The sequence below is a fragment of the Rhinopithecus bieti genome, unplaced genomic scaffold (genome assembly GCF_001698545.2).
Source record: "Rhinopithecus bieti isolate Rb0 unplaced genomic scaffold, ASM169854v2 scaffold_63305, whole genome shotgun sequence".
NCBI lineage: Eukaryota > Metazoa > Chordata > Mammalia > Primates > Cercopithecidae > Rhinopithecus > Rhinopithecus bieti.
This window is the reverse complement of record NW_016823906.1, coordinates 115569-141213: the sequence shown is the minus strand read 5'-3', so window position 1 is coordinate 141213 and position 25645 is coordinate 115569. Positions and strand designations below refer to the sequence as shown.

The following is a 25645-nucleotide window of genomic DNA, read 5'->3' as shown; positions in this document are numbered from 1 at the left end:
GCCGCAGGGCTCACTGCAATGCTGCCACAGGAGGTGACAGGCCAAGGCCAGCAAGTGACTGCTCTCCCCAGAGGCCCTGTCAGCTGGAAGCAGCTGGTTTCACATAACAGGGACCCCAGGCCCAGGTCCCCTGGATACAGGAGGATTTATGGCCGCCCTTTTGGAAGAGGTAGGCTGACCATGAGAACTGGCCAAAAGTGAGAAGGATGTGGAGAAGGTGTTGGAGGAGGGAAGTCAGACATACTAACTATAGCCTGGCCTGCCGGGCTGTAGCTTTCACCTGTACTTCCTCCCATTTGGTGTCATCATCACAATCACGACGGTGATCAAATGTCTTCTTTCCTCTGGGCAGGTGGTAAAGGTACTATCTGGTGCACAGGTTGGAGAGTGCCGTGATAGGAGCCATCAGAACAAGGGAAGGAACGTGACCTCCGAGGTGATCCTGATGCAGGTGCTTCCAGTGGAGCGTTCCAGAATTCTGTGTCAAAAAAGAAGGGTGCGTGTTGACTGGGGTGGGGCTGTGCCTATGTTCGGGGTGGCCCATGGGTGTAGTGCACCCCTTTTTTTTGTATTTGTCTTGCCTCCTCTCCTTCAGGGTCTGCTCCTTCCTCCTTGTGGCTCTGGGGGCTGCATCTCAGAATCCCACCGGCCACTCCTCCGCTGCAAGGATGGACATGGGAACCAAGTGGGGCCTTTGGGGTATCTTCAGCCCTCCCACAGCCACTGGCCTGCCTGCTGTCTTCCTGCCCCTCTTGCCCCTTCGCTCACTTATCCTGGGCTGAAGTGATCCAAAAGCCTGATCCAGGACTGGGCTAGGTAACCGGTGCAATCCTTAGAGCCTCTCTTGGTTCCCACTGCCCTGTGGTCTTGGGGCAGGTTGAGGAGGGAGTCACAGGCCATCCCTGCAAGGAAAAGCAGAGAGGGCTGTTTGGGAGGGTGACGGAGGACCCTGGTGGACGCCGAGTCACAGCCTTGCTGGGCACAATGACTGGCGTGCATAGTGAGCTGCTTTCCCAAGCAATGCCACCCCCAGCTCTCAGATATGCTGCTGAAAGGGGTGACGGGCAGTGGGGGTCTTGGGACTCTGCTGAGGTGTCCTAGCTCCCATCCCCATCCCCAGGCACAGGCCCAGGACCCTCCAGCAGGAAAGGCTAGGGACCACACTGCCACGGGGTTTGCCAGGCCCTTGTCTCTTGGGAAGCCGCCCTCTCCCAGGGAAAGGCAGGGCTGGGGGCTGTTCAGGCTCTGCCACTACCTGCTCTGTGACTTCGGGCAGGCCACCAATTCCTCTGAAAAATGGGAGTCATTGTGGGCACCATCACACCTGGGTACAGGACGCCCAGTGGCTCAGCTGCCCCAGCCAGGCTGCCCTGTCCTGGCCTCAGCACACCTCCCACAGCCACTGCAGGCAGCCCTGGACCTTCTCCTGCTGAGGCCTTACTGCCAATCCCTCTGGGAGACCAGACACAACAGGCAGCCGTCTGGGTGACTCCCAGGAACCCAGGCCTCTATCCTGTCCTCCCCAGTGGCTGGGACAGTGGGCTGGGCAGCAGGGCCTCAGTGCCCTGGGAGGCAGGGCTCATCCCACAAGTTGCCATGGTGGCCCCTCCTCCTGCCCCTTACTCATTAGCCAGGCTGTACTGACACAGGTTGCCCAGGCAGGGGACGGCTCGCTGGACAAAGCTGGCCATACGGGCGCTCAGGCGTGCAGGGTGGCCAGCGCCCCAGCCAGGAATGGACAGCCTCCAGGACACAGTGCTCCCAGACCACGGGGGCTGCTGTCCTGCCCTCAGCAGGCTGGTTCCCAGAGGCTTTGGGGCTGAGATATGGACTCTCTTTGCCCTTTCTGGACCCCTGGTAAGGAGGAGGAGCTGGGGGGCAGGCAGGGAGTGGAGGAAGCTGAGAGGCTGAGGGTGTCTGCCTTGCAGGCAGGATCCAGAAATGTGCTCACATTTTCTCCAGAAACTGCTGATGCTGACTGCCAGGTCCAGAGTCTGGGGACAGCAGGACGGCTCCTGGAGGCTGTTCCTGGACAGTCCCCAGTGGCTGTGGGGCCTGGCATTGCTCAGCAGCAGGCAGCCCCCACACAGAAGGGGTGGGTGTGCCTCAGCTGGAAACCCACAAAAGCCTGAGTTGGAAGATGGCTCCAGGACAAATGCGGCCTGGAGATGCATGAAGCCTGCAGCACCTTCGCAGGGGGAAGAAGGGGCCGGCTACCCATTCATTTCCAAAGGGGAAATTGTTTTATATACATTTGTTTTTTTCTGACCATGAAGAGTAATGGACTGGGGGCGGTGCCTCACGCCTGTTATCTAAGCACTTTGGGAAGCCGAGGAGGGAGCATCACCTGAGGTCAGGAGTTGGAGACCAGCCTGCCCAACATGGAGAAACCCCTGACTCCACTAAACATACAAAAATTAACCAGGCATGGTGGCGGGCGCCTGTAATTCCAGCTACTCGGGAGAGAGAGGCAGGAGAATCGCTTGAACCTGGGACGGGTAGGTTGCAGTGAGCCGAGATCGTGCCACTGCACTCCAGCCTGGGCAACAAGGGTGAAACTCTGTCTCAAAAAAAAAAAAAAAAAAAAAAAAAAAAAAGAAAGGAGTAATGGATTTGCACTTCCTGTAAAACTTTCAGAAAAAAATGAAAGTTATAAAGAAGAAAGAAGTTTAACTCAAATCCTAGTGCTTGGAAATAGCCATTACTAAGATTTTGGTGTATTTAATTTAATGTCTCCTTTTTGGGGGGTGTGCAGCCTGACCAAATTATTGTTATAATAGGAACCGCAATATCAGTATCAGACACTTGGGTCAAGCTCAGGGCGCAGGCACTGCGCTGGGTGTCTCTCGTGCACTGACCCTTCTGGGAAGGGATGTGGAGGCCAGGGGTGACTGCAGCTGCAGAAGACAGAATGGGAGCTGGGCTCAAGCCACCCGACCTCCAGCCCTGGCTTCCCCAGGTGTAGGTGACCTCTCGGGGCACTGGTGCGGGGCCCTCAAAGCTGGAGAGGCCTGTCTTGCAGGGCGGGGCTGTGTGGGCACCTGTGGCCCCAGGTCTGACCCGGCCGCTGTCCTCCAGTTCCTGTTCCAGATGCTGACTTTTATGATATACATCGTGAGCACTGTGTTCTGTGGGCACCTGGGCAAGGTGGAGCTGGCATCGGTGACCCTTGCGGTGGCCGTGAGTACCCAGCTTGGCCCAGAGCAGGGACATTCTCTCCCCAGGCTTTTCCACCGGGTTCCCGGGTGGGCCCGTCTTGGGTGGCTGGTCAGGGATGGGAAGACACAGCCCACATGGCTGGACAGCTGCCTTCACAGGTGAAAACTGAGGGCTGGAGATGGAGGCAGTCTGGCCCTGGGGCACACAACACGTGAGGCTCCGGAGCAGAGCCACCTCTGCCACCGCTGCCTGATGGACAGCATTTCCCCACCCCGGCCCATCCCAGATGCAGGGGCCTCTCTTCAGGCCTCGCCTGACAAGCTCTTGTTTCCTCCTGTGTGTGGCACCAGTTTGTCAATGTCTGCGGAGTTTCTGTAGGAGTTGGTTTGTCTTCGGCATGTGACACCTTGATGTCTCAGGTGGGTGACCTCCCGGAGCTGGGCAGGAAGCCAGGCAAGGGCAGAGCCAATCCCACAGGTGCCATGGAGATGGCAGGTGGAAGGGATGTATCCAGGTGATCTGGGAGTGATGGGCCCTGGGGTCAGCTGCCCCTGCCCCACCTCCAAGGACCACAGGCTGTCAGGGAAACAGACCCTCCCCTTTGAAAGAGTCTGGGCCGGGAGAAAGGGGTGGAGATGGTGGAGACAGTTCTCTGACCTCTTGTCCCCAGAGGAGGTCACCAAGTAGAGAAAGACAATCAGTTCCCCAGCCTCACTCCTAAGTTCGGCTGCCTACATGCAGGCATGTGTCAAAGGCCAAGGGGACACAGAAGGAACCTCCCTGCTTGCAGGGGCCTGCAGTCCAGCAGGGGCTGCCCAAGTGGCCGTGGGGTCACAAAGCGGCAAGGCCTCACTTCTCCCTGGGGGTTCTAGCCTCACAGTGGACCTGGGCTTGGTCCTGGCTCCACTTACCCGCCTGGCGACATGTGATGAAGCCCCACGTGACTTCATCCTCCTCAGAGCTTTGGAAGAACAGTGGAGACAGTGGGGGTCCCAGGCTCAGGAAGGCCCTTGTGCCCTTACAGGCTGCGGGCGCCGGGTTGCGGTCACCAGAGGCCGCAGGCTCCGCCACACACCGCTGGCGCTGCTGACAGCCCGCTCCCCGCGCGGGGTTTAGGAATGGCCGGGGCAGTGGAAAGGGCTGACGCGGGGCGGGTTGTTTTGCAGAGCTTCGGCAGCGGCAACAAAAAGCACGTGGGCGTGATCCTGCAGCGGGGCGCGCTGGTCCTGCTCCTCTGCTGCCTCCCTTGCTGGGCGCTCTTCCTCAACACCCAGCACATCCTGCTGCTCTTCAGGCAGGACCCGGACGTGTCCAGGTGCGCTGGGCTCCGGCTGGGGAGATGGGGCTTGCCAGAGACCCAGAGGCTCCTGGAAAACCCGGGCCGCCGAGGGAAACCCTGAAGCAGCCCAGCCCTCAGACCCCATGCTTCTCTAGGCCACCAGTGCTCACAGTGCACTGGGCCTGTGGGTACCTTCCAGGCTTTGGTTTGGGGATTCTCCCCACGGCTGCGGCTCTAGCAGTGACCAGCAGGGGACAGAGGCGGACAAACGCCCAGTTTTAATTGAGGCAAGGCGAGAAACAATTTGGGATTTGCATTTTATTTGCATTTGTGTGCCCGGACACAGTTGGAGCTTTACAGATGCTTTTGAAGAAATGAAGTGTGTGCGTTTTCCCATATTCCAAAAAGGAGAAAGATGACAACCACTTTTTGATGAATTATAGATGATGATGATGATGATGATTTGAGACAGTCTTGCTCTGTCGCCCAGGCTGGAGTGCAGTGGTGCGATCTTGACTCACTGCAACCTCCGCCTCTCGGGTTCAAGTGATTCTCCCGCCTCCGCCTCCTGAGTAGCTGGGACTACAGGCACGTGCCACCACACCCGGCTAATTTTTGTATTTTTAGTAGAAACGGGGTTTCACCATGTTGGCCAGGATGGTTTTGATCTCCTGACCTCGTGATCCATCTGCCTCGGCCTCCCAAAGTGCTGGGATTACAGGCATGAGCTACCGCACCCGGCCTATAGTTTATTATTAAATTTAGAGATGCCCTCTCGTAGGGATGCCTTGTTCATTTATATAATGTACATTTCATTTGATTATTCCTTTTTAAGATACAACCGTTTTTTCTTACAAACCACGTTATTCTGAATTGAAGTTCCCTAGTCCTGATGCCTGGGTGTCTGGGTGCTTTAGCCGCCCCTCCTGGCACCTGCTTAGTGTCTGGAAGCAACAGTCCCTGATGCTGAGGTTTCACCATCCTGGCTGAGACCCTGGGATGGCGGCTGAGCACCCTGTCCTGGAAGACACAGGGGAGAGGGCCCTGTCTCCCCAGGCCACAGCCTGGTCAGCTCCGGAGCTTCTCCCTCTCTTGCAGGTTGACCGAGGACTATGTCATGATTTTCATTCCAGGACTTCCGGTAGGTGCCCCTGTTTGCTGAGCATGGAATCACATTCTCCTAAATTCTGGCTTTTTGCTTTCCCACCCTATCTGCTGCGGAAGATCCCTATCCTGCTGTGACTTCCTGCTGGGCCATGAGGATGATTGACAGAAGAGAAGTGTGGCCTAACTATGGGTACCAGATAACATTTGGAATTGATATTGTGGAAGGTTATTCAGTCCTATAAAGAGACTAATGACATATTTTAAAGGGAGAAAGCATATTATAACCCAATATACACATATTGATCCCATTTCAACCTCCAGGAGGCGGAGGTTGCAGTGAGCCGAGATCATGTCACTGCCCTCTAGCCCGGGTGACAAGAGTGAAACTCTGTCTCAAAAAAAAAAAAAAAAAGACTTAACCCACTGCAATATTATATACACATTTGCTTATACTTTTTTGAACCCTTCCAGGGTTTCTATTTTTACATTTAAGATATTAATCCAATTAAAAATTTTTTGAACACCATTTATTGCATATTCTCTCCTTTCTGCATTGATTTGTTACATACTAAATTAATCAACAGTGCATCTATCTGGGTCAGTGTCTGTATGTCCAGTGACCCGGGGATCTCTATGTCTCTTCTGCAGCCCAATGCTTCACTGTTTGACTTGCAGGTTAGTGATGCCTGTTACGACTGGCAGTTCTGTGTGCTGGACGTTCCTACCAGTCTGAGCTCACTTTCTGACAGTGTAGCCTCCATGGCACCAGGCGGAGAGTTGTGGGCAAGGGAGCTGGGCAGGGAAGAGGTCAGGGTGAAGGTGGGATGCCCGAACAGCATGCAGTCCCAGCAGACCCAGCCACACCCACCTCTCTGCCAGGCCAGTGCCATGACCTTTTTGGGGCCTAGTTGGTTACAGATTTCTTCCGGTTTATGGAAACCCCCTTATAAGACTGCTCTTCTCTGAGTCTTCCATATAATCCATACTTTGGCTTTTCAGACAAAGGTGATGGCATGTTGTCAACCAGGACTACTGGGGCTGGGTCACGGGGAAATGCCCTATAAAGATGTCACTGTGGTGTCTTCTTTGTCAGCAAGCCAAGGTCCTTCCATAAAATGCAGCTGCAAAAGTTAACTGCCAATAATAGTGACTAATAAGACTAACACAGGGCGTGGCTAACACTTGGATGCTTAAAATGTCCCATGTATCATTTTGTAAGCACTCTGCAATATTAACTTTGCAATATTAATGTATGTAAAATATTAAGTGTATATTAAGTACACACACGCACTATTATTATCCCCATTACAGATGAGGAGACAAACTCAGGGAGGTTAAGTAACTTGCCCAAGATCACACATCTCTGAAGAGGCAGAGCCTGGAATCGAACCCGGTCTATTCCAGCTCTGTACTCGTATCAGTACACTATGCTGAAAAGAAGTGGAGAGCTACAGGAAGGAATGGGACAGGGCCCTGGGCTAGGTTTCAGTTGATGCCCATTCTATTCCCCTTAAGAAAGGAGAGAAAGGGTAGATAAAGAGCCCCCAACACACACACTGCCACACACACTCCCCTGCGGTTCTTCCTGGCCAGGGAAGGGCCTGCCACCCCCGTAGGGTCTCGAACCTGCTTAGCATAGGCTGCTCGCAGCCAGCATGTCTCAGTACCTGCCATTCCCTCGTCCGAGGTCACGCCTTCAAATCCTGTCTCTAAGGCCCGAGCCAAAGTAGGCCCTTCTGTGAACAGGCCCTTGGGTCACTTCTCACCTTCCTAAGCTGATGGAGGCCTGGCTTAGCAGCCAGAAGGCCTACCAGGCGCTGTGCACCATGAGCATGTGTGCAAAGGGTACTCTCTCAGAGCCAAAGCACGCCTGCTCGTCTCCCCAGTAGCAGAAGGGAGCCCTGAGGGGGCCTCTCCCATAGGCCGGGCCCAAGCACGAGTCCAGGTGGCTGGGTAGGCTTTGGCTGCATCTGAGAGGCCCCAGACATACTTTGATGAAGTAATAGCCCCAATCTAGGGTACTATGTCCTGGAAAGGAACGTCTGTTAATGCTCATTTGGGGGGTTTTGGTCATTGTTGTTGATTTGTTTGGGCTTGCTCTTCATACAGGTGATTTTTCTTTACAATCTGCTGGCAAAATATTTGCAAAATCAGGTACAGGTCTTTGGTGTGCGGGGAGGCCCTTCTCCCAGCATACTGCCCTATTCCAGTGGGAGGGGGGCCTGGGGCTTTCCCCTTCTCTCCACCCTCTGTGAACCGGCTTCTGAAAGGGGTTGCTTCCAACCCACCTGCCACGTCCTGACCTCCCGCACAAAGGCAGGTGAGAGGCTGTGCGTCCCAGCCTCTTACAACTCCCGAACAGGGATGGCTGAAGGGGCAGGAGGAGGAGTTCCCATTCCAAACCTGGGTTTGTCCATCCTCCATCCATCCCACTCACACCTTAGCAGGGTCAGTTTTCATTTATTTCAGAAGATCACCTGGCCCCAAGTCCTCAGTGGTGTGGTGGGCAACTGTGTCAATGGTGTGGCCAACTATGTCCTGGTTTCTGTGCTGAACCTGGGGATCAGGTGAGCCCGGGGGTTGGTGGGGCCTAGTCAGGGGACACTGCCCACCGAGTTCCCCACCCCTGGTGGAGACAGGTCAGTCACCATCCTGGCCCTGCCTGTGCCATCCTGAAGTGGAGGGTTATGGGGAGTTGGAGGGGCCTGATGGTCCCTTGGGGATCTCAGTTTGAGGCCTGATTGGGTGAGAGGACAGCCACTCCTCACTCCTGCACAAGCCCACCAGCAGAGGCGAAGTGGGCACTGGCAGGGTGGCTCCCAGGACACTGTAGTCACGGCTGCCTGGGTAGAGCCACCATGGCCAGGGGTGCCTGTGGGCCCTGGTTGAGTCTGATCCCAGGATGGGGGTAGAGCAGAGCCATGCCTGCCCCACACGGGTTGGCTGCCAGAGCAACCTCTCTCTCAGGCAGGGCAGTGGCAGAGTTGGCATCAGTCCCAGCCCTGTTCTCTCTCCTTTCCCAGGGGCTCTGCCTATGCCAATATCATCTCCCAGTTCGCACAGACCGTCTTCCTCCTTCTCTACATTGTGCTGAAGAAGCTGCACCTGGAGACGTGGGCAGGTGGGAGGCCTGGCCTGCTCTGGGAGGCTGAGCAGGCCAGCGGCAGAGCTGCCCAGGCCTTGGGGCAGGGCGGTCGGCAGGCAGACGGTGCAGTGGAGCCTGTTGGAGGAGGTGCAGGACCCTGCACGGCCCCCTCCTCCCCCTTTGCTTCCCCAGCCCCAAGGGCCCGGAGTCCCTCCATCCAAGGTGTCACGATGCAGAGCCCTGCTGCATCACAGAAGCCTGGCCCAGGGAGCTTTCTTGCCCAGCCCCTGCTCTCAGGATGGCGGTGAGAGCAGTGACACCCATGGAATACCAGGCGTCAGCAGTGCGTGGGGTGCCCGACATTCCTGAATTCATTTAAACCTCACCCCACCTCATCTCCTCTTACAAAGAGGAGATTATGACAGATGGAGGGTAATTTGCTGAAAACCAGGCGTGTAGGGGCCTGCCTGTGCTTTTCTGCCTCTTGAGAGCCAATCCCATACAACGAGGACCTCCTCTTGCCAGGCATTTCGGGAACAGCTCTGCAGGCCCCTGGGGCCTCACGTGGGGCAGGGCCCTGGCTGAGCCCTTTCCAAGCTTGCCCGGCGCACCTGCGGTGTGTTTCCCTTCAGCATCCTTGATCTCATGCCACCTCTGAAAACTCCCCAGGGAGGCAGAGCAGATATAAGGCCTGGGTTTTCAGATGGAAAGGGAGCCTGCAGAGTGGTGGGTAGTTGCTCAAGATCCCACACTGTTGAGGGTGGAGTGGGGACCAACAGCCATGCCCTGGGCCCTGGGGCCACCCCGTGGACCGGCCAGGTGAGCCTGGTGCCCTGTTCCTGCATCCTCCTCCTCCACAGGCCCCAACGCCAGTTCTAGACGAGCCGCATTCCCTCTGCAAAATGCCCAGTGCCCAGGCCTGCTAAGCCCCAGAGCAGGAAGAGCCAAAGCTCTTTAGGGGCCTCCTGGCTGTGGGGAGCAGGAATGGGGTGAGCAAGCAGGGCAGGATGTCAGCTCACGGGGCCTCTGTTTCCAGGTTGGTCCAGCCAGTGCCTGCAGGACTGGGGGCCCTTCTTCTCCCTGGCTGTCCCCAGCATGCTCATGATCTGCGTTGAGTGGTGGGCCTATGAGATCGGGAGCTTCCTCATGGGTACGTGGGAGAGCATGGGGGTGCGCAATGGCGTGTGGGTGGCTCACCCAGCCCAGAAGCCCCCTCCCCAGGATGGCAGCTCACCAGCCCCCTTCCGACTTCACTGGCCAGGCCCTCAGGCATGGACCCAGAGAGCACCACTGCCCAGCGGGGCTGATCCATCTGTTGTGGTCTGCCTCTCCATTAGGCTGTGAGCATCCAGGAGGCAGGCCTGGGCCTTTCGTGCTTGAATCCCAGCACAGACCAGGTGGAGCAGGTGCCCGTGGGAGGTGTCTGAGGCACAGAGGAGTGAGAGATTGAGCTGGTTTGCGGGTGTGAGCAGAGGCCCGGGCTTGCCAGTGTGAGGCTCCCACCTGCTGCCTTGTGTGTGCTCATTAGAGCACTCAGTGAAGGCAGGACTCCAGGCAGCCTGAATATGAGAACCCCTGCCCTGCCCTGCGTTTGCAGATGAGAAAATGGGGCGGAAGAACAGAGCAACTCCACAAATAGAAAATCAGCGGGAGGGCCGAGAACCGAACTCGAGTTGCCGGACCCTGGTCCCATGCTCTGTCTCCTCCCTCACACTGCCACCCTAAGTTCATCTGAAAAGACAGACCACACAGGGAAGCCTGCAGGGGCCTCCGGGGCACTGGGCAGAATTTTCCTAACAGGCTGAAGGCCAGGCAGGAATGTCTTTTTGTTGTCATTGTTACCAATCTACCCTTCAAAATCAGCCGGGCTCAGTGACTCACGCCGGTAATCCCAGCACTTTGAAAGACCGAGGTGGGTGGATCACTTGAGGCCAGGAGTTTGAGACCAGCCTGGCCAACATGGTGGAACTCTGTTTCTACAAAAAATACAAAAATTAGCTGGGTGTGATGGCACCACCTGTAGTCTCAGCTACCTGGGGGCCTGAGGTGGGAGGATCACCTAAGCCAGGAGGTGGAGGCTGCAGTGAGCTATAATTGCACCATCGCACTCCAGCTTGGGCTACAGAGTGAGACCCCGTCTCAAGGAAAAAAAATAAAAATTGCACGAGTCCCCAAAGCGGAGCAGCGTCCTGTTGGCGCAGGGTCTGGGTGTCTGGGGCTGTGGGCTGCGCTCACAGCAGGCCTCTCCTCCAGGGCTGCTCAGTGTGGTGGATCTCTCCGCCCAGGCTGTCATCTACGAGGTGGCCACTGTGACCTACATGGTAAGGCTCCTGAAGGGGTGCCTTCCCCAGATCCCCCACCTGACGGCTGGAGGTGTCATAGGAGGGGGGCAGGCTGTCACCTGAGGCTGTCTCTGTCTCCCAAGGGACCGCCCTGGGCCTCTCGTGCCCACCAGGTCCAGGCCCTGCTCAGCATACGCCAGGGCCCACACACTGGTGCCCACAACCTGTCCACCAAGGGTGATGTTTCACCCATAGATGCTGGAATTTTAAAAAGTAATTAGCATTATTTTAAAATTGGGAGATTTCACATCAGAATCTTATTTTTGAATTTTCTTAAAAAAATGCACATTCCAGGCCGGGTGCGGTGGCTCATGCCTGTAATCCCAGTACTTTGGGAGGCTGAGGTGGGCGAATCACAAGGCCAGGAATTCAAGACCAGCCTGGCCAATATGGTGAAACCCCATGTCTACTAAAAATATAAAAAGTTAGCCGGGTGTGATGGCGCAGGCCTGTAGTCCCAGCCACTTGGGAGGCTGAGGCAGGAGATTCGCTTTAACCCAGGAGGTGGAGGTTGCAGTGAGCCGAGATCGTGCCCCTGCACTCAAGCCTGGGCAACAGAGTGAGACTCTCTCAAAAAATAAAAATAAAAAAAGCACATTCCCTTGAGCAGTGGCCCACATTCCTGCACCCTGCAGTCGGCCAGAGGTGGGTGACAGCATCCCCACCAGGGCCATGGGCTCTCCTCCACCACAGCCCCCACCTCCCCTCTACTCCCCACAGAGACACAGCCATCATCTTGCTTACGCAGCCTATGTCACTCTGGTACGCATCTGCATGTCGTCCTTGACCCCAGCTTTAAGCAAAGGAGTCACAAAAATCTACATTACAAAACCAATTTAGAGATTCTTATTTTTACAAATGGTTTCTGCTGAAATCTCTTTTTTCTTACAGGGAGCTTTTCTGGGACTAAGACCACAGTCGCCTCTTTAAAATCTGTTTACTCATTTGCTTTTGACAACACAGTGATTTCAGTTGCAAGGCCCGCCTGCCTGTGCTGCCTCTGATGGCGCAGGTGGTGGTGGGACTGGTTGGCTCCTGCAGGGGTACCCCCACCCTTCTCCCAGCCCCAGCTCTCCCTGCCTCATTGTCAGCAGCAAGAATGTGACTTACCTCTTATGCTGCATGCCTGAGATCTGCCCTGCCTTCCTGCTCCCGTCCCTCTTGGCCCAGGCTGGCTCAGGACTCCAGGGGTTAGAGGTTGGGCCCACTGACAGTGCTTTCTTATCTTTGATCCCAGATTCCCTTGGGGCTCAGCATCGGGGTCTGTGTCCGAGTGGGGATGGCTCTGGGGGCTGCGGACACTGTGCAGGCCAAGTGCTCGGCTGTCTCGGGCGTGCTCTGCATAGGTAGGTGGAATCCTCTCCTGGTAGGCCTTTGAACATCGGCCTGAGTCACCAGCCTGGGCCAGAGGAAGGCTGGCATGGTAGAGGCAGGGCTGGCCTTGGGAGCTGCCAGGTTTATCTTCCAAGCCTGCCGGACCTGCCATCTGACCCAGGCCAGCCTCTGCTGCTAAGCTGACAGCTGCCTCCCTCTGAGCAGCAAGCGATCCTCCCACCACCTTCTCCCCATCCCCACTCACTCCTTCCCTGCTGCTGTGATTCTGGGACTCTTCTGGAGACAGCTGGCTTAGAGAAAAGCCTGACTCTTTGAAGGCCCTTCCTGCCCAGCACTCTCCTTCCAGCTGTCCAGAGTCCTTCTGCAAGCCTGGCCCTCCCAGCACCCCCATAAGCCCATCAGCTGCCAACCCACTCTTGAGAAGGAGCCACTCGTGTCTTCTGACATTGTGGCTGTGCTTTCTGAGACTGGAAGGCTCAGACGGGCTTCCCTGTAATGGTTCTCAGGCTGTAGCCTGTGCCGGAATCCCCGAGAGGGCTGGTCACAGATTGCTGGGCCTCACCAGCAGGCTTTGATTCAGTAGGTCAGAGGCAGGGTCTCAGAATCTTTCTAGCAAGTTCCCAGGTGACGGTGCTGCTGCATCAGTGTGCCGCCCACTCTGAGAACCACTGGAGTCGAAGCATTTTCCACTCTGCCCTTCCTACAAGACTGTCTAGCCCAAATGAACGCCTCGGATGCAGGGGACATCAGGGCCCGTGACAAAAGGCACCTGCTTGCAGAGGGCTGGGCTGACTTGCACTGACGGAGGGGCCAGCCCTTTGCTGATCTGAGCAGGGGTGCTCCCTGGCTCGGGGTCTGTCATTGCTGCACCTTTTGTCTCTTCCAGTTGGAATTTCCGTGGTCCTGGGCACCATCATAAGCATCCTGAAAAATCAGCTGGGGCGTATTTTTACCAGTGATGAGTAGGTAATCAGTTTTCTATGCTGACTTTTGGAAAATGTCAAAGTGGTTTCCAGCCTGTCCTCAGATTTTTCACAGGACTGGCTCAGTGCTCGGCCCAAAGAAAGCAGGAAGAGCCCAGGCTTGGCTCTCACTGAGAGGAAGCCAACTTCTGTCTGTCCACCCTAGGCCTTTAGTGCCTGTCCATAGACAAGAGGCTAATCGAAGGGCAGTCCAAAATTGTGGGAGCTCTTCTGAAGGTTTGGGTGTGACCCAGAGACACAGAAAACTCTGGGCTGGCAGTGCCAGTTACATTTGTGTGGGGGATCTACCTCTATTCCAAAGCTTTTTCTTGTGGGGGTGGGGTGTGAAATAGAAGGGATATAAATGGGTCTCAAAGGATACATCTGTGTCTTAATGCTTTCCCATTTCTTCTGCAGAGATGTCATTGCCCTGGTGAGCCAGGTCTTGCCGGTTTATAGCGTCTTTCACGTGTTTGAGGCCGTCTGTGTAAGTACCACTTTGATCCAAAGCCTGACTCCCCGCCACATGATTTATGTACTTGTGCCCTCCCCAAGACCTTGCAGGGCTGTGAGGATGAACTTGTTAATACACGTGAAGGGCTAACTGTATATAGTACGTGCCCAAAGTATTTGCTGATAATATTTGCATTCTTATTTCAAACAATGACTTCCCTCTTCTTCTGCAATTTACACAGCTCAAAAGTGAATGCAGATTAGCAAAGAACTGAAAAATTGCAGCAGTGTAAAGCCACAAATCTTTTTCTTCCCGATTCCTCATGAGCAGGGACCATGACATTGACCTATGCCCCAGGCTGGCCAGGAGCTGAATGGCAACCATATCCTGTTGCCAGCACAGAGGGACATTTCTACAAGAGAACGAGCCCACCCAGAACACAGACGGACCTGGACTTTCTGCTTCTTCGATCACTAAAGGACAGGTGTCATTTAACACAGATTTGTATTATGTGATTTTTCTTTTTTTTTTTTTTTTTTGAGACAAGGTCTCACTTTGTCGCCCAGGCTGGAGTGCAGTGGTGCGATCATGGCTCACTGCAGCCTCAACCACCTGGGCTCAAGTGATCCTCTCGCCTCAGCCTCCTGAGTAGCTGGGACTACAGGTACATGCCACCACATCCAGCTAATTTTTTAATTTTGTTTTTTTCTTTTTTTTTTTTTTTTGAGGCGGAGTCTCGCTCTGTCGCCCGGACTGGAGTGCAATGGCCAGATCTCAGCTCACTGCAAGCTTCCGCCTCCCGGTTTACGCCATTCTCCTGCTAGCCTCCCATTAGCTGGGACTACAGGCGCCCGCCACCTCCCGGCTATTTTTTTTGTATTTTTAGTAGAGACGGGTTTCCAACACGTGTTAGCCAGGAATGGTCTCGATCTCCGACCTCGTGATCCGCCCGTCTCGGCCTCCCAAATGCTGGGATTACAGTCTTGAGCACCGCGCCCGGCCTAATTTTTGTATTTTTTGTAGAGACAGGGTACACACTTATGGTAGATGGAGTCCTCTTCCGGTGGCCTTCCAACGTTGGCCGAATCACCAGACTGGGCCAGAGGAAGACTGGCACAGTGGAGGCAGGGGCTGGCCTCGGGAGCTGCCAGGTTATCTTTCCAAAGCCCTGGCTGTCTTCTAAACTCCTGGGCTCAAGTCATCCTCCCGTATCAGCCTCCCAAAGTGCTGGATTATTAGGCATGAACTACGGTACCCAGCATGATTTTTAAAAACAAGAGAAAACAAACAAAACCCAAAACACCAAAACTCTTGTTTAATAATCAGAATTGAACTCCAGCTCTCCGACTTTGCATCTGGAGTTCTGTGAATCTTCAGGAACACACCCCTTGCATACATTTTCCCATAGCCTGCAGGAAGGATATGCCCTTAATTAGCAACACGGAACACTGGCACACTCCAGCTCTGTTCCCCACCTGGGAAAAACATCGCATAATAATTACCAACTACATTGCAAATCTACTGAAATAAATCATACTTATGGAGGATTTTCCAAGGCCTCGTGCACTCCATCCAGTCACTAACTATTGTAGGATTTATTTTCGAATATAGCTGCGCATTTCAGGAAAGCGACAAGCTTGGGTCACATTACTTAGCCTCAGCAGAAATGCCTTCTCTGGCATGTGTTTCTGGCTATTCATATTGTGCCTTTATCAAGGAACATTAAATGAAACTACTTTATGGGCCCGTTATGCTTTTGTCATGGATACTTTTTTTTTTTTTTTTTGAATAGAGTCCATTCTGTCTCCGGCTGGAGTGCAGTTGGTGTGATCTTGGATTCACTGCAACCTCCACCTCCTGGCGTTCAAGTTATTCTCATGCCTCAGCCTCCCAAGTATGGTGCGATTACAGGCATGCCACCCCCACGCCCGGCTAATTTTTGTTATTTAGTTAGAGACGGGGTTTCCACCATGTTGGTCAGGCTGGTCTCAAACTCCCAGCCTCCAGGATTGCTCCACCTCAGCCTCCCAAAGTGGTGGGATTACAGGCATGTCATCCACTGTGCCCAACTCCCATTACAATGTTGAATCGATAAGTGTAAAGAGCATACCATCTGTGCCTTGGATTCCATATTAAGGAAGTATTCCAAAGTATTCAGTCTTTCTGTTAAATGTTATCTGTAGGATTTTCCTCAAATGCCCTTTTTCATGGTTGAGAAAAGATCCCTTCTATTCCTAGCTTGGTGAGACATTCTCCATGATTGGTGCTAGATTTGAATGCTTTTTTTTTTCTGCTTCTATTGAAATAATCATCAGTTTTTCGTTATAATATGGTGTTTGCATTAATTGTTTCTTGTATTACTATGGTGTTTTGCATTAATTGATTTCAGGTGTATATCATGCATTCTGGGATAAACCTCCCTCTTTTTTTGTTGAGATGGAGTTTCCACTCTTCGCCAGATGAAGTGCAGTGGCGCCAAATCTCGGCTACTGCAATCTCCGCCTCCCGGGGTTCAAGCAATTTCTCCTGACTCATCTCCTCCGAGGTAGCTGGGATTACAGGCGCGCACCACCATGCCCGGCTAATTTGTATTTTTAGTAGAGGCGGGGTTTCACCATGTTGGCCCAGTGATGGTCTCAATTTCCTGGACCTCATGATCCGCCTGCCTCATGCCTTCCAAATTGCTGGGATAGAGCGTGAGCCGCCGACGCCCGGCCCATGATAAACCTCTCTTGACATGGTGTAATATTTCGTTATATTACTAAATTTGGTTTGCTAATATTTTGTTAAAATCTGAGTCTGTGTTCATGAGGAATACTCGTAATTTTTATTTTTTCCTTGTCTATCTTGATCTGGCTTTTGTATAAGGTAACATGACTTTACAGAATGAGTTTGGAAAGTATTTCTTCTCTGGTTACTTTCTAAAAGAGTTATGTGGAAGAATGGCATTATTTCTTATTTAAATACCAAATACAGTTCATCAGAAATCATGTGGGCTTGGGCTTTTGTCAGAAGAGTTTAAATTATAAATCAATCTATTTACTTGGTTATAGGCTCTATTTAGATTCCATTTCTTGTTTAAGTTAGTTTTTAGTAATTTGGCCTTTCTAGGAATTTTTATTCACTTGACCTTAATTGTCTAATTCTTTGCATGAAATTGCTCTTCATATTCCTTTAATTTTCTTCTTTATGGTCAGCAGTGAGCTCTCATTTTCATTTCTGATTTTGTAATCTATGTCTAACGCTCTTTATTTTTGGTTTATTACCAAGCTCAGATCCTGGTAACCGTTGGGATCAATTTTACGGTCTTTTCTTTTCTTTTTTTTGCTTTGTTTTTTTCTTGTGGAGATGGAGTCGGTCGGCTCTGTGGCGTCTTGCGCGCGGGAGGGGCGGTAGAGTGCAGTGGACACAATCCAGTTCACTGCAACCTCTGCCTCCCGGGTCAATGTTCTCCTGCGTCAGCCCCGAGTAGCTGGGATACAGGCGCCCGCCAACCACCGCCCAGCTAATTTATAATTTGTGGTAGAGACGGTGTTTCACCATAGTGGCCAGGCTTGGCACTGAACTCCTGAACCTTATGATCTGCCCGCCTGGGCCTCTCAAAGTGGCTGGATTACAGGCGTTAAGCCACCATGCCCGGCCAATTTATGGATCTTAAGAAAGAACTAACTTTTGTTTTATTAGATTTCTCTGGGGGTTTATTTTTCTTATTTACATAGTACATATTAGATGTTATATTTAGTGGGATACATGGAAATATTTTGATAAGGCAGTGCAGATGCCTAATAATCAGGATAAACGGGGTTTCATGACCGCAGCACTAATCATTTCTTTGTGGTTACAATCAAGTCAATATACTTTATTTTAAAATGTATAATAAATTATTGTTGCCATATAATTACCCTGTTTGTGCTGTCAATATACTTTTGGCAAAGCAGTTTTTCTTTCTTTTTTTTTTTTGGGGGCGGGGTCTCGCTTTGTCGCCCAGGCTGGGGGGCGGTGGCCAGATCTCAGCTCACTGCAAGCTCCGCCTCCCGGGTTTACGCCATTCTCCTGCCTCAGCCTCCCGAGTAGCTGGGACTACAGGCGCCCGCCACTTCGCCCGGCTAGTTTTTTTGTATTTTTAGTAGAGACGGGGTTTCACCGTGTTAGCCAGGATGGTCTCGATCTCCTGACCTCGTGATCCGCCCGTCTCGGCCTCCCAAAGTGCTGGGATTACAGGCTTGAGCCACCGCGCCCGGCCAATACTAGATCTTATTCATTCTATCTAACTATATATTTGTACCCATTAGCCATCCCCATTCCCTCTCCCACTATCCATCCCAGCCTCCAGTAACCATCATTCTATTCACTATCTCCATGAGTTCAATTGTTTTAATTTATGTCTCCTACAAATGAGTGAGAACGTACAAAGTCTGGCTTTCTGTGCCTGGCTTATTTCACCTAACATAATGACCTCCAGGTCCATGGATGTTATTGCAAATGACAGTATCCCATTCCTTTCTATGGCTGAATAGTGCTCCATTGTATATACGTGCCACATTTTCTTCATTCATCTGTTCATGGATACTTAGGTTGCTTCCAAATCTTGGCTATTGTGAATAGCGCAATAAACATAGGGGTGCAGATATCTCTTCGCTACACTAATTTTCTTTCTTTTGAGTATCTACCTAGCAGTAGGATTGCTGGATCACGTGGTAGTTCTTAGTTTTGTGAGCAACTTCCACACTGTTCTCCACAGTGGCTGTACTAATTTACATTCCCACAAACAATGTACAAGGGTTCCCTTTTTTTTTTTGAGATGGAGCTTCGTTCTTGTCACCCAGGCTGGAGTACAATGGCACGATCTCGGCTCACTGCAACCTCCGCCTCCCAGGTTCAAGTGATTCTCCTGCCTCAGCCTTCCCAAGTTGCTGGGATTATAGGCATATGCCACCACGCCCGGCTAATTTTGTATTTTTTTTAGTAGAGACGGGGTTTCTCCATGTTGGTCAGGCTCGTCTCCAACTCCTGACCTCAGGTGATCTGCCCACCTGGGACTCCCAAAGTGCTGGGATCACAGGCGTGAGCCACCGCGCCCGACCAACGGGTTCCCATTTCTTCATGTCCTCCCTAGCATCCATTATTGCCTGCCTTTTGAATAGAAGCCATTTTAACCGGGGTGAGATGATATCTCATTGTAGTTTTGATGTGCATTTCTCTAATGATCAGTGATGTTGGGCACATTTTCATATATCTGTTTGCCATTTGCATGTCTTATACATTTTGGGATTATTTTTTCTATTTCTGTCCATTTTTAAATTGGATTAGATTTTTTTCTATAGAGTTGTTTGAGCTCCTTATATATTCTGGCTATTAATCTCTCATCAGATTGATAGTATGAAAAAATATCTTTCCCATTCTGTGGGTTGTCTCTTCACTTTGTTGTTTCCTTTGCTGTACAGAAGCTTTCTAACTTGATGTGATCTCATTTGTCCATTTTTGCCTTGGCTGCCTGTGCTTTGAGGGTATTATTCAAGAAATCTATGCCCAGATCAATTTCCTGGAGAGTTTTCCCAAAGTTGTTCTTCTAGTAGTTTCATGGTTTGAGGTCTTCAAGTCTTTAGTCCATTTTGAATTGATTTTTGTATATGGTGAGAGATAGGGGTCTAGCTTCATTCTTCTACATATGAATATCCAGTTTTCCTGGTACTATTTATTGAAGAGACTGTCCTTTCCCCCATGTATGCTCTTGGCACTTTTGTCAAAAATGAGTTCACTGTAGATGCATGGATTTTACTTCTGGGTTCTCTATTTCATTCCATTTGTCTGTTTTTATGCTAGTACTATGCTGTTTTGCTTACTACAGCTCTGTAGTATAAATTGAAGTTAGGTAATGTGATTCCTCCAGTTTTTTTTGTTTTTGTTTTTGTTTTTTGTGATATGGAGTCTTGCTCTGTCACCCAGGCTGGAGTGCAGTGGTGTGATCTCGGCTCACTGCAAGCTCTGCCTCCCAGGCTCACACCATTCTCCTGCCTCAGCCTCCTGAGTATCTGGCACTACAGGCGCCTGGCACCACAGGCCGCCAGGCACCTGGCTATTTTTATTTTTTATTTTTTTAGTAGAGACAGGGTTTCACCCTGTTAGCCAGGATGGTCTCGATCTCCTGACTTCGTGATCCGCCCGCCTTGGCCTCCCAAAGTGCTGGGATTACAGGTGTGACAGTTTTGTTCTTTTTGCTCAGGATGGCTTTAACTATTCGGGGTCTTTTGTGGTTCCATGTACATTTTAGGATTATTTTTTCTATTTCTGTGAGGAATGTCATTGGTATCTTTATGGACTACACTGAATCTGTAGAATGCTTTGGGTAGTATGAACATTTTAACAATATTAATTATTCCAATCCATGAACATAGAATATCCATTTTTTGTGTGTTCTCTTCAATTTATTGCATCAATGTTTCATAGTTTTCATTGCAGGGATTATTCATTTTTCTTTCTTTCTTTCTTTCTTTTTTTTTTTTTGAGACAAGGTCTCACTCTGTCACTCAGGCTGGAGTGCAGTGCCATGATCATGGCTTACTGCACCCTTGACCTCTGGGCTCAGGTGATCCTCTCACTTCAGCCTCCCAAGTAGCTGGGACTACGGATGCACGCCACCACACCCAGCTAATTTTTGTATATTTTGTAGCGACAGGGTTTTGCCATATTGCCTAGGCTGGTCTTGAACTCCTAACCTCAAAAGATCCACTCACTTTAGACTCCCAAAGTGCTAGGATTACAGGCATAAGCCACCACTGTGCCTGGCCATCTTTCATTTCTTTGGTTAAGTTTGTTCCTCAGTGTTTTACTTGTAGCTATTGTAAATGAGAATACTTTCTTGATTTTTCAGATCGTTCACTGTTGGCATATAGAAATGCCACTTATTTTTGTATGTTGATTTGGTATACTGTAACTATTGGACTTACCAGTTCTAATAGTTGTTTGGTGGAGGTCTTTAGGTTTTTCCAAATATAAGATCCTATCATCTGGGCCAGACATGGTAGCTCACAACTGTAATCCCAGCATTTTGGGAGACTGAGGCAAGAGGACTGCTTGAGGCCAGGAGTTTGAGACCAGCCTGGGCAAAAAAGTGAGACCTTGTCTCTCCATAAAGTTAGCCAGGAATGGTGGTACATCTCTACTAAAATAAAAAAGTAACCGGGTGTGGTGGTACATGCCTGTAGTCCTAACTACTTGAGAGGCTGAGGTGGGAGGATTGCTTGAGCTCAAGAGGTTAAGGCTGCTGCAGTGAGCTGTGAATGCACCACTGCACTCCAGCCTGGATGACACAGCGAGACCCTGTCTCTTAAATAAATAAATAAAAAGATGATATCACCAGCTGGGCACAGTGACTTATGCCTGTAAACCCAACATTTTGGGAGGCCGAGGTGGGCAGATCATTTGAAGTCAGGAGTTCAAGACTATCCTGGCCAACATGGTGAAACCCCGTTTCTACTAAAAAGATACAAAAATTAGCTGGGCTTTGTGGTGCAGGCCTGCGATCCCAGCTACTTGGGAGGCTGAGACAGAGAAGTGCCTGAATCCTCCAGGATGGGCAACAGAGTAAGACTCTGTCTCTTAAAAAAAAAAAAAAAAAAAAAAAAAAAATGGTATCACCTGCAAACAAGGATAATTGGATTTCCTTTTCAATCTGGATGCACTTTATTTCTCTTGTCTGCTCTAGCTAGGACTTTCAGTACTATTTTGAATAATAGTGGTGAAAGTGAGTATCCTTGTTCTGTTCCAGATCTTAGGAGGGAAAGGTTTCCAATTTTCCCGTTTGGCATGATACTAGCTGTGGGTCTGTTGTATAAGGCGTTTATTGTGTTAATGTTCCTCCTATACCCAGTTTTTTTGAGGGTTTTTTTTTTTTTATCATGAAGGGATACTGAATTTCATCAAATGCTTTTCAGCATCAATTGAAATGATCATATGGTGTTTGTCCTTCATTGTCTTGTTATGATGTATCATATTGATTGGTTTGCATATGATGAACCATCCTTACATCCAAGAGATAAATCCCAGTTGGTCATGATGAATTTGGTACGCTAGTATTTTGTTGAGGATTTTATATCAATGTTTATCAGGGATACTGGTCTGTAGTTTTCTTTTTTTGATGTGTTTTTGTCTAGTTTTGGTATGAATACTGTCCTCATTATAGAATGAGTTTGGAAATAGTCCTCCCTCCTGTATTTGAATAGGACTGGTATTGGTCCTATGTTTAGTAAAATTCGGCAGTGATGTCATTGGGTCCTGGGCTTTTTTTTGCTAGGAGACTTACTGTTACACTTGATCTTAGCCAAAAGGCCGAGAAACGATAGGAGACTTATTATTGCAGCTTTAATCTCATTATTTGTTACTGGTCTGTTCAGGTTTCAGATTTGTTCATGGTAGCATTTTGGTAGGTTGTATGTGTTTAGGAATTTATCCATTTCTTCCAGGTTTTCCAATTTATTGGTATATAGTTGCTCATAGTAGTCTTTAATGATCCTTTGCATTTCTTGACATTAGTTATGTCTCCTTTTTCCCTTCTATTTATTTTTTATCTTTTCTCTTTTTTTCCTTTGGCTAAAGGTTTGCCTATTTTATTTTTTCAAAAACAACTTTTCATTTCATTGATCTTTTGTATTTTTTTTTATCTGTTTGTTTCAATTTAACTTATTTCTGCTCTGACCTTTATTCTTTCTTTTCTTCTACTAATTTTGGGTTTGCTTTGCTCTTGCTTTTCTAGTTCTTTAAGATGTATCATTAGGTTATTTATTGGATGTTTTTCCACTTTTTGATGTAGGTGCTTATTCCTATGAACTCTCTTAGTACTGCTTTCATCGTATCACATAGATTTTGATATGTTGTTTCCATTATGATTTGTTTCAAGAAATTTAAAAAATTTCCTTAATTTCTTTACTGACCCACTGATCATTCAGGAACATATTAATTTCCATGTGTTTGTATAGTTTCCAAAGTTCCTCGTTACTGATTTCTAGTTTTATTTCACTGTGGTCAGAGAAAATACCTGATATGATTTCAATTTTTTCTGAAATTTTTGACTTGTTTTGTGACTCAAATATGGTCTGTCCTTGAGAATGATCCATATGCTGAGAAGAATGTGTATCTGCAGCAGCTGAATGAAATCTTTTGTAAATATCTATTAGGTCTATTTGGTCTATAGGGCAGATTAGGTCCAATGTTTGTTGACTTTCTGTCTGGATGATTTGTCCAGTGCTGCAAGTGGGATGCTGAAATCTCTAGCTATTATTGTATTGAAATATATATCTCTCTTTAGTTCTAATAACATCTGCTTTATATATCTGGGTGCTCCAGTGTTGGGTACATATATATTTATAAATGCTATATTCTCTTGCTGAATTGACCCCTTCATCATTATACAATGACCTTGTCCCTTTTTATAGTTTTTGTCTTGAAATCTATTTTGTCTAAGTATAAGCTACTCCTGATCACTTCTGGTTTCAATTTGTATGTAATATCTTTTTCCATCTCTTTATTTTCAGTCCATGTGTGTCTTTGGAGGTGAAGTATGCTTCTTGTAGGCAACAGATCATTGGGTTTTGTTTTTTATCCATTGAGCCACTCTATGTCTTTTAACTAGAGAGTTTAGTTCATTTACATTCAATGTTATTATTGGTAAGTTAGGACTTAGTCCTGCCATTTTATTTATTTTCTGGTTTGGTGGTCTTCTCTTCCTTCCTTCCTGTCTTCCTTTCTGTGAAGGTGATTTTCTCTGGTGGTATACTTTTTATTTTTTGTGTATCTTTTGTAGGTTTTTGAGGTTACCATGAGGCTTGCAATATTGTTTATTTGAGACAGGGTCTCGCTCTTGTAGCCCAGGCTGGAGTGCAATGGTGTGATCTCGGCTCACTGCAACCTCCGCCTCCTGGGTTCAAGTGATTCTCCTGCCTCAGCCTCCCGAGTAGCTGGGATTACAGGTGCTCACCCCCACGCCTGGCTAATTTTTGTATTATTAGTAGAGACGGGGTTTCACCATGTTGGCCAAGCTGGTCTTGAACTCCTGACCTCAGCTGAGCCATCAGCTTTGGCCTCCCAAAGTGCTGTGATTATAGACTTGAGCCACTGTGCCCGGCTAATAATCCATTATTTTTAAACTAATGACAACTAAATACTGATTGCAAAAACAAGCAGATAAAATTAATTAAAACTTTAACTTCATCCCCCGCTGTTTCTTAACTTTGTTTCTATTTATATCTTACACTGTCTTGAAAAGCAGTTTTTTAAATTGATGCATCTTTTAGTCTTCTGCTGCTTATTTCAATGATTTCACACTAACCTTTTATCTATTTATTTTTTAACTTTTAATTTTTTTTTTTTTTAAAGAGACAGAGTATTGTTATATTTCCCAAGCTGGTCTCTTAACTCCTGGCTTCAAGCAATCCTCCTGCCTTGGCCTCCCAAAGTTCTGGGATTACAGGTGTGAGCCACCATGCCTGGCCCACACTTATCTTTTATATTCTTATCCTTTTACTTTATTTAGGTATAGTTTGTTCTTCTTTACTAGCTTCTTAGGGTAGAATATTAGCTCATTGATTTGAGACCTTTCTCCTTTTCTGATACAGGCATTTGAAGCTGTACACTTCCCTCTAAGCATTGCCTTAGTTGCATCTAATACATTTTGATGTTCATCAAAATTTTCAAGTTCAAAATATTTTTAAATTTCTCTTGTGATTTATTCTTTGACTTATGGTTTAGAAGTGCATTTAATTTCCAAATATTTGGGGTTTTATTTCTGGCCAGCATCTCCAATTTAATTCTGTTGTGGCCAGAGAACATACTTTGTATGAATTCAGTCTTTCAAAATTTGCTAGGCACGACAGCATGTGCCTGTAGTCCCAGGTACTCAGGAGCCTGAGATGAGAGCATTGCTTGAGCCTAGGAGTTCAAGACCAGCCAGGGTAACATAGCCAAGACTCCATCTCTTAAAAAAATTTGTTTTAGTTTATTGAGACTTGTTTTGTGGCCTACCACAGGTCTATCCTGGAGAATGCTGCATGTGGGATTTAGACCCAAGGAATGTCATTGTGTTGGTTAAGTAACTTGCACAGACTAATTCTGTGACTCCCGTCTCCTCTACAATGTGCAGCTGCTGATCTTTCTTGCTCAGTTTTTTTCCCCTTATTCTTATTTTTAAGTCTAGCTCTCTAGTTTAAAAAGTTCTATCTTTCTAGGCTTAAAAACGTCTGCAGAGGTTAGTGTTCAAGCCAATTACTGGTCAGAGACTGTGCTCAACACCTTTGATAGCTAGCAAGGCTTCCTTTCTCTGCTGACAGATCCATGTGTGGGCTAGAAACACATTCAGAGTTCCAGCTGTTTTCAAGTGAGTCCTGGCTTTTACTGTCTTCTGGGTACTCTTGGTCTCTTCACCCATGTGGACAGGCTCCACTGTCCAGGAACATGTGGGAGGCTTGGTCTCTGCTATGCTGTATGCACAGCCTCTGGTCGGCTTGGGATATGTAGAGACCTTTTCAGTACCTCCCCACTCCCTTGGCTGTTTTATCTCATCAAACTCCCTCTTAAATCCCTGCCTAGTCCACTGGTTGATGGTTTCTCCCAAACAGGCCCACAACCTCAGGCTAGCAAAGCCACTGGCCCTTCCTGCCACTGAAATTGCCACTTTAATTCCCAGTGCTGTAAATCAGAGTTTCTCAACCTCAGCACTACTGGCACTTTAGACCAGATAATTCTTTGTTTGGGGGGGGGTGGGGGGCGGTCCCCTGAGCATTGCAGGAGGTTTAGCAGCATCCCTGGTCTCTACCCACTAGATATGGTAACACTTTCCCCCCACCACACCCCCACAGTTGTTATAACAAAAACATCCCAGAAATTGCCATCTCCATTTGAGAAACACTGGTCCAGGGTACATCAGTCATA

At 49.1% G+C, this 25645-nt stretch overlaps 1 protein-coding gene across 3 annotated transcripts in view; it reads left to right on the top strand.

Annotated features, from left to right (window-relative positions):
* Positions 1-383: 383 nt before the first annotated feature.
* The window catches only part of SLC47A2 (solute carrier family 47 member 2), a 29821-nt gene continuing 4559 nt past the window's right edge, over positions 384-25645 (top strand). The window contains exons 1-14 of one of the 3 annotated variants that reach the window (XM_017861971.1): positions 384-496; positions 596-816; positions 3079-3180; positions 3510-3578; positions 4326-4474; positions 5537-5579; positions 7655-7699; positions 8015-8112; positions 8569-8666; positions 9667-9780; positions 10884-10951; positions 12210-12318; positions 13194-13269; positions 13687-13756. In XM_017861971.1, the coding sequence (XP_017717460.1) occupies positions 3091-3180; positions 3510-3578; positions 4326-4474; positions 5537-5579; positions 7655-7699; positions 8015-8112; positions 8569-8666; positions 9667-9780; positions 10884-10951; positions 12210-12318; positions 13194-13269; positions 13687-13756 (1029 nt within the window). In that variant the 5' untranslated portion in view covers positions 384-496; positions 596-816; positions 3079-3090. Of the gene's footprint in view, positions 497-595; positions 817-1564; positions 1858-3078; positions 3181-3509; positions 3579-4325; positions 4475-5536; positions 5580-7654; positions 7700-8014; positions 8113-8568; positions 8667-9666; positions 9781-10883; positions 10952-12209; positions 12319-13193; positions 13270-13686; positions 13757-25645 lie in introns of those variants that run through there. The other 2 variants (XM_017861969.1, XM_017861970.1) reach the window with 2 other exon arrangements.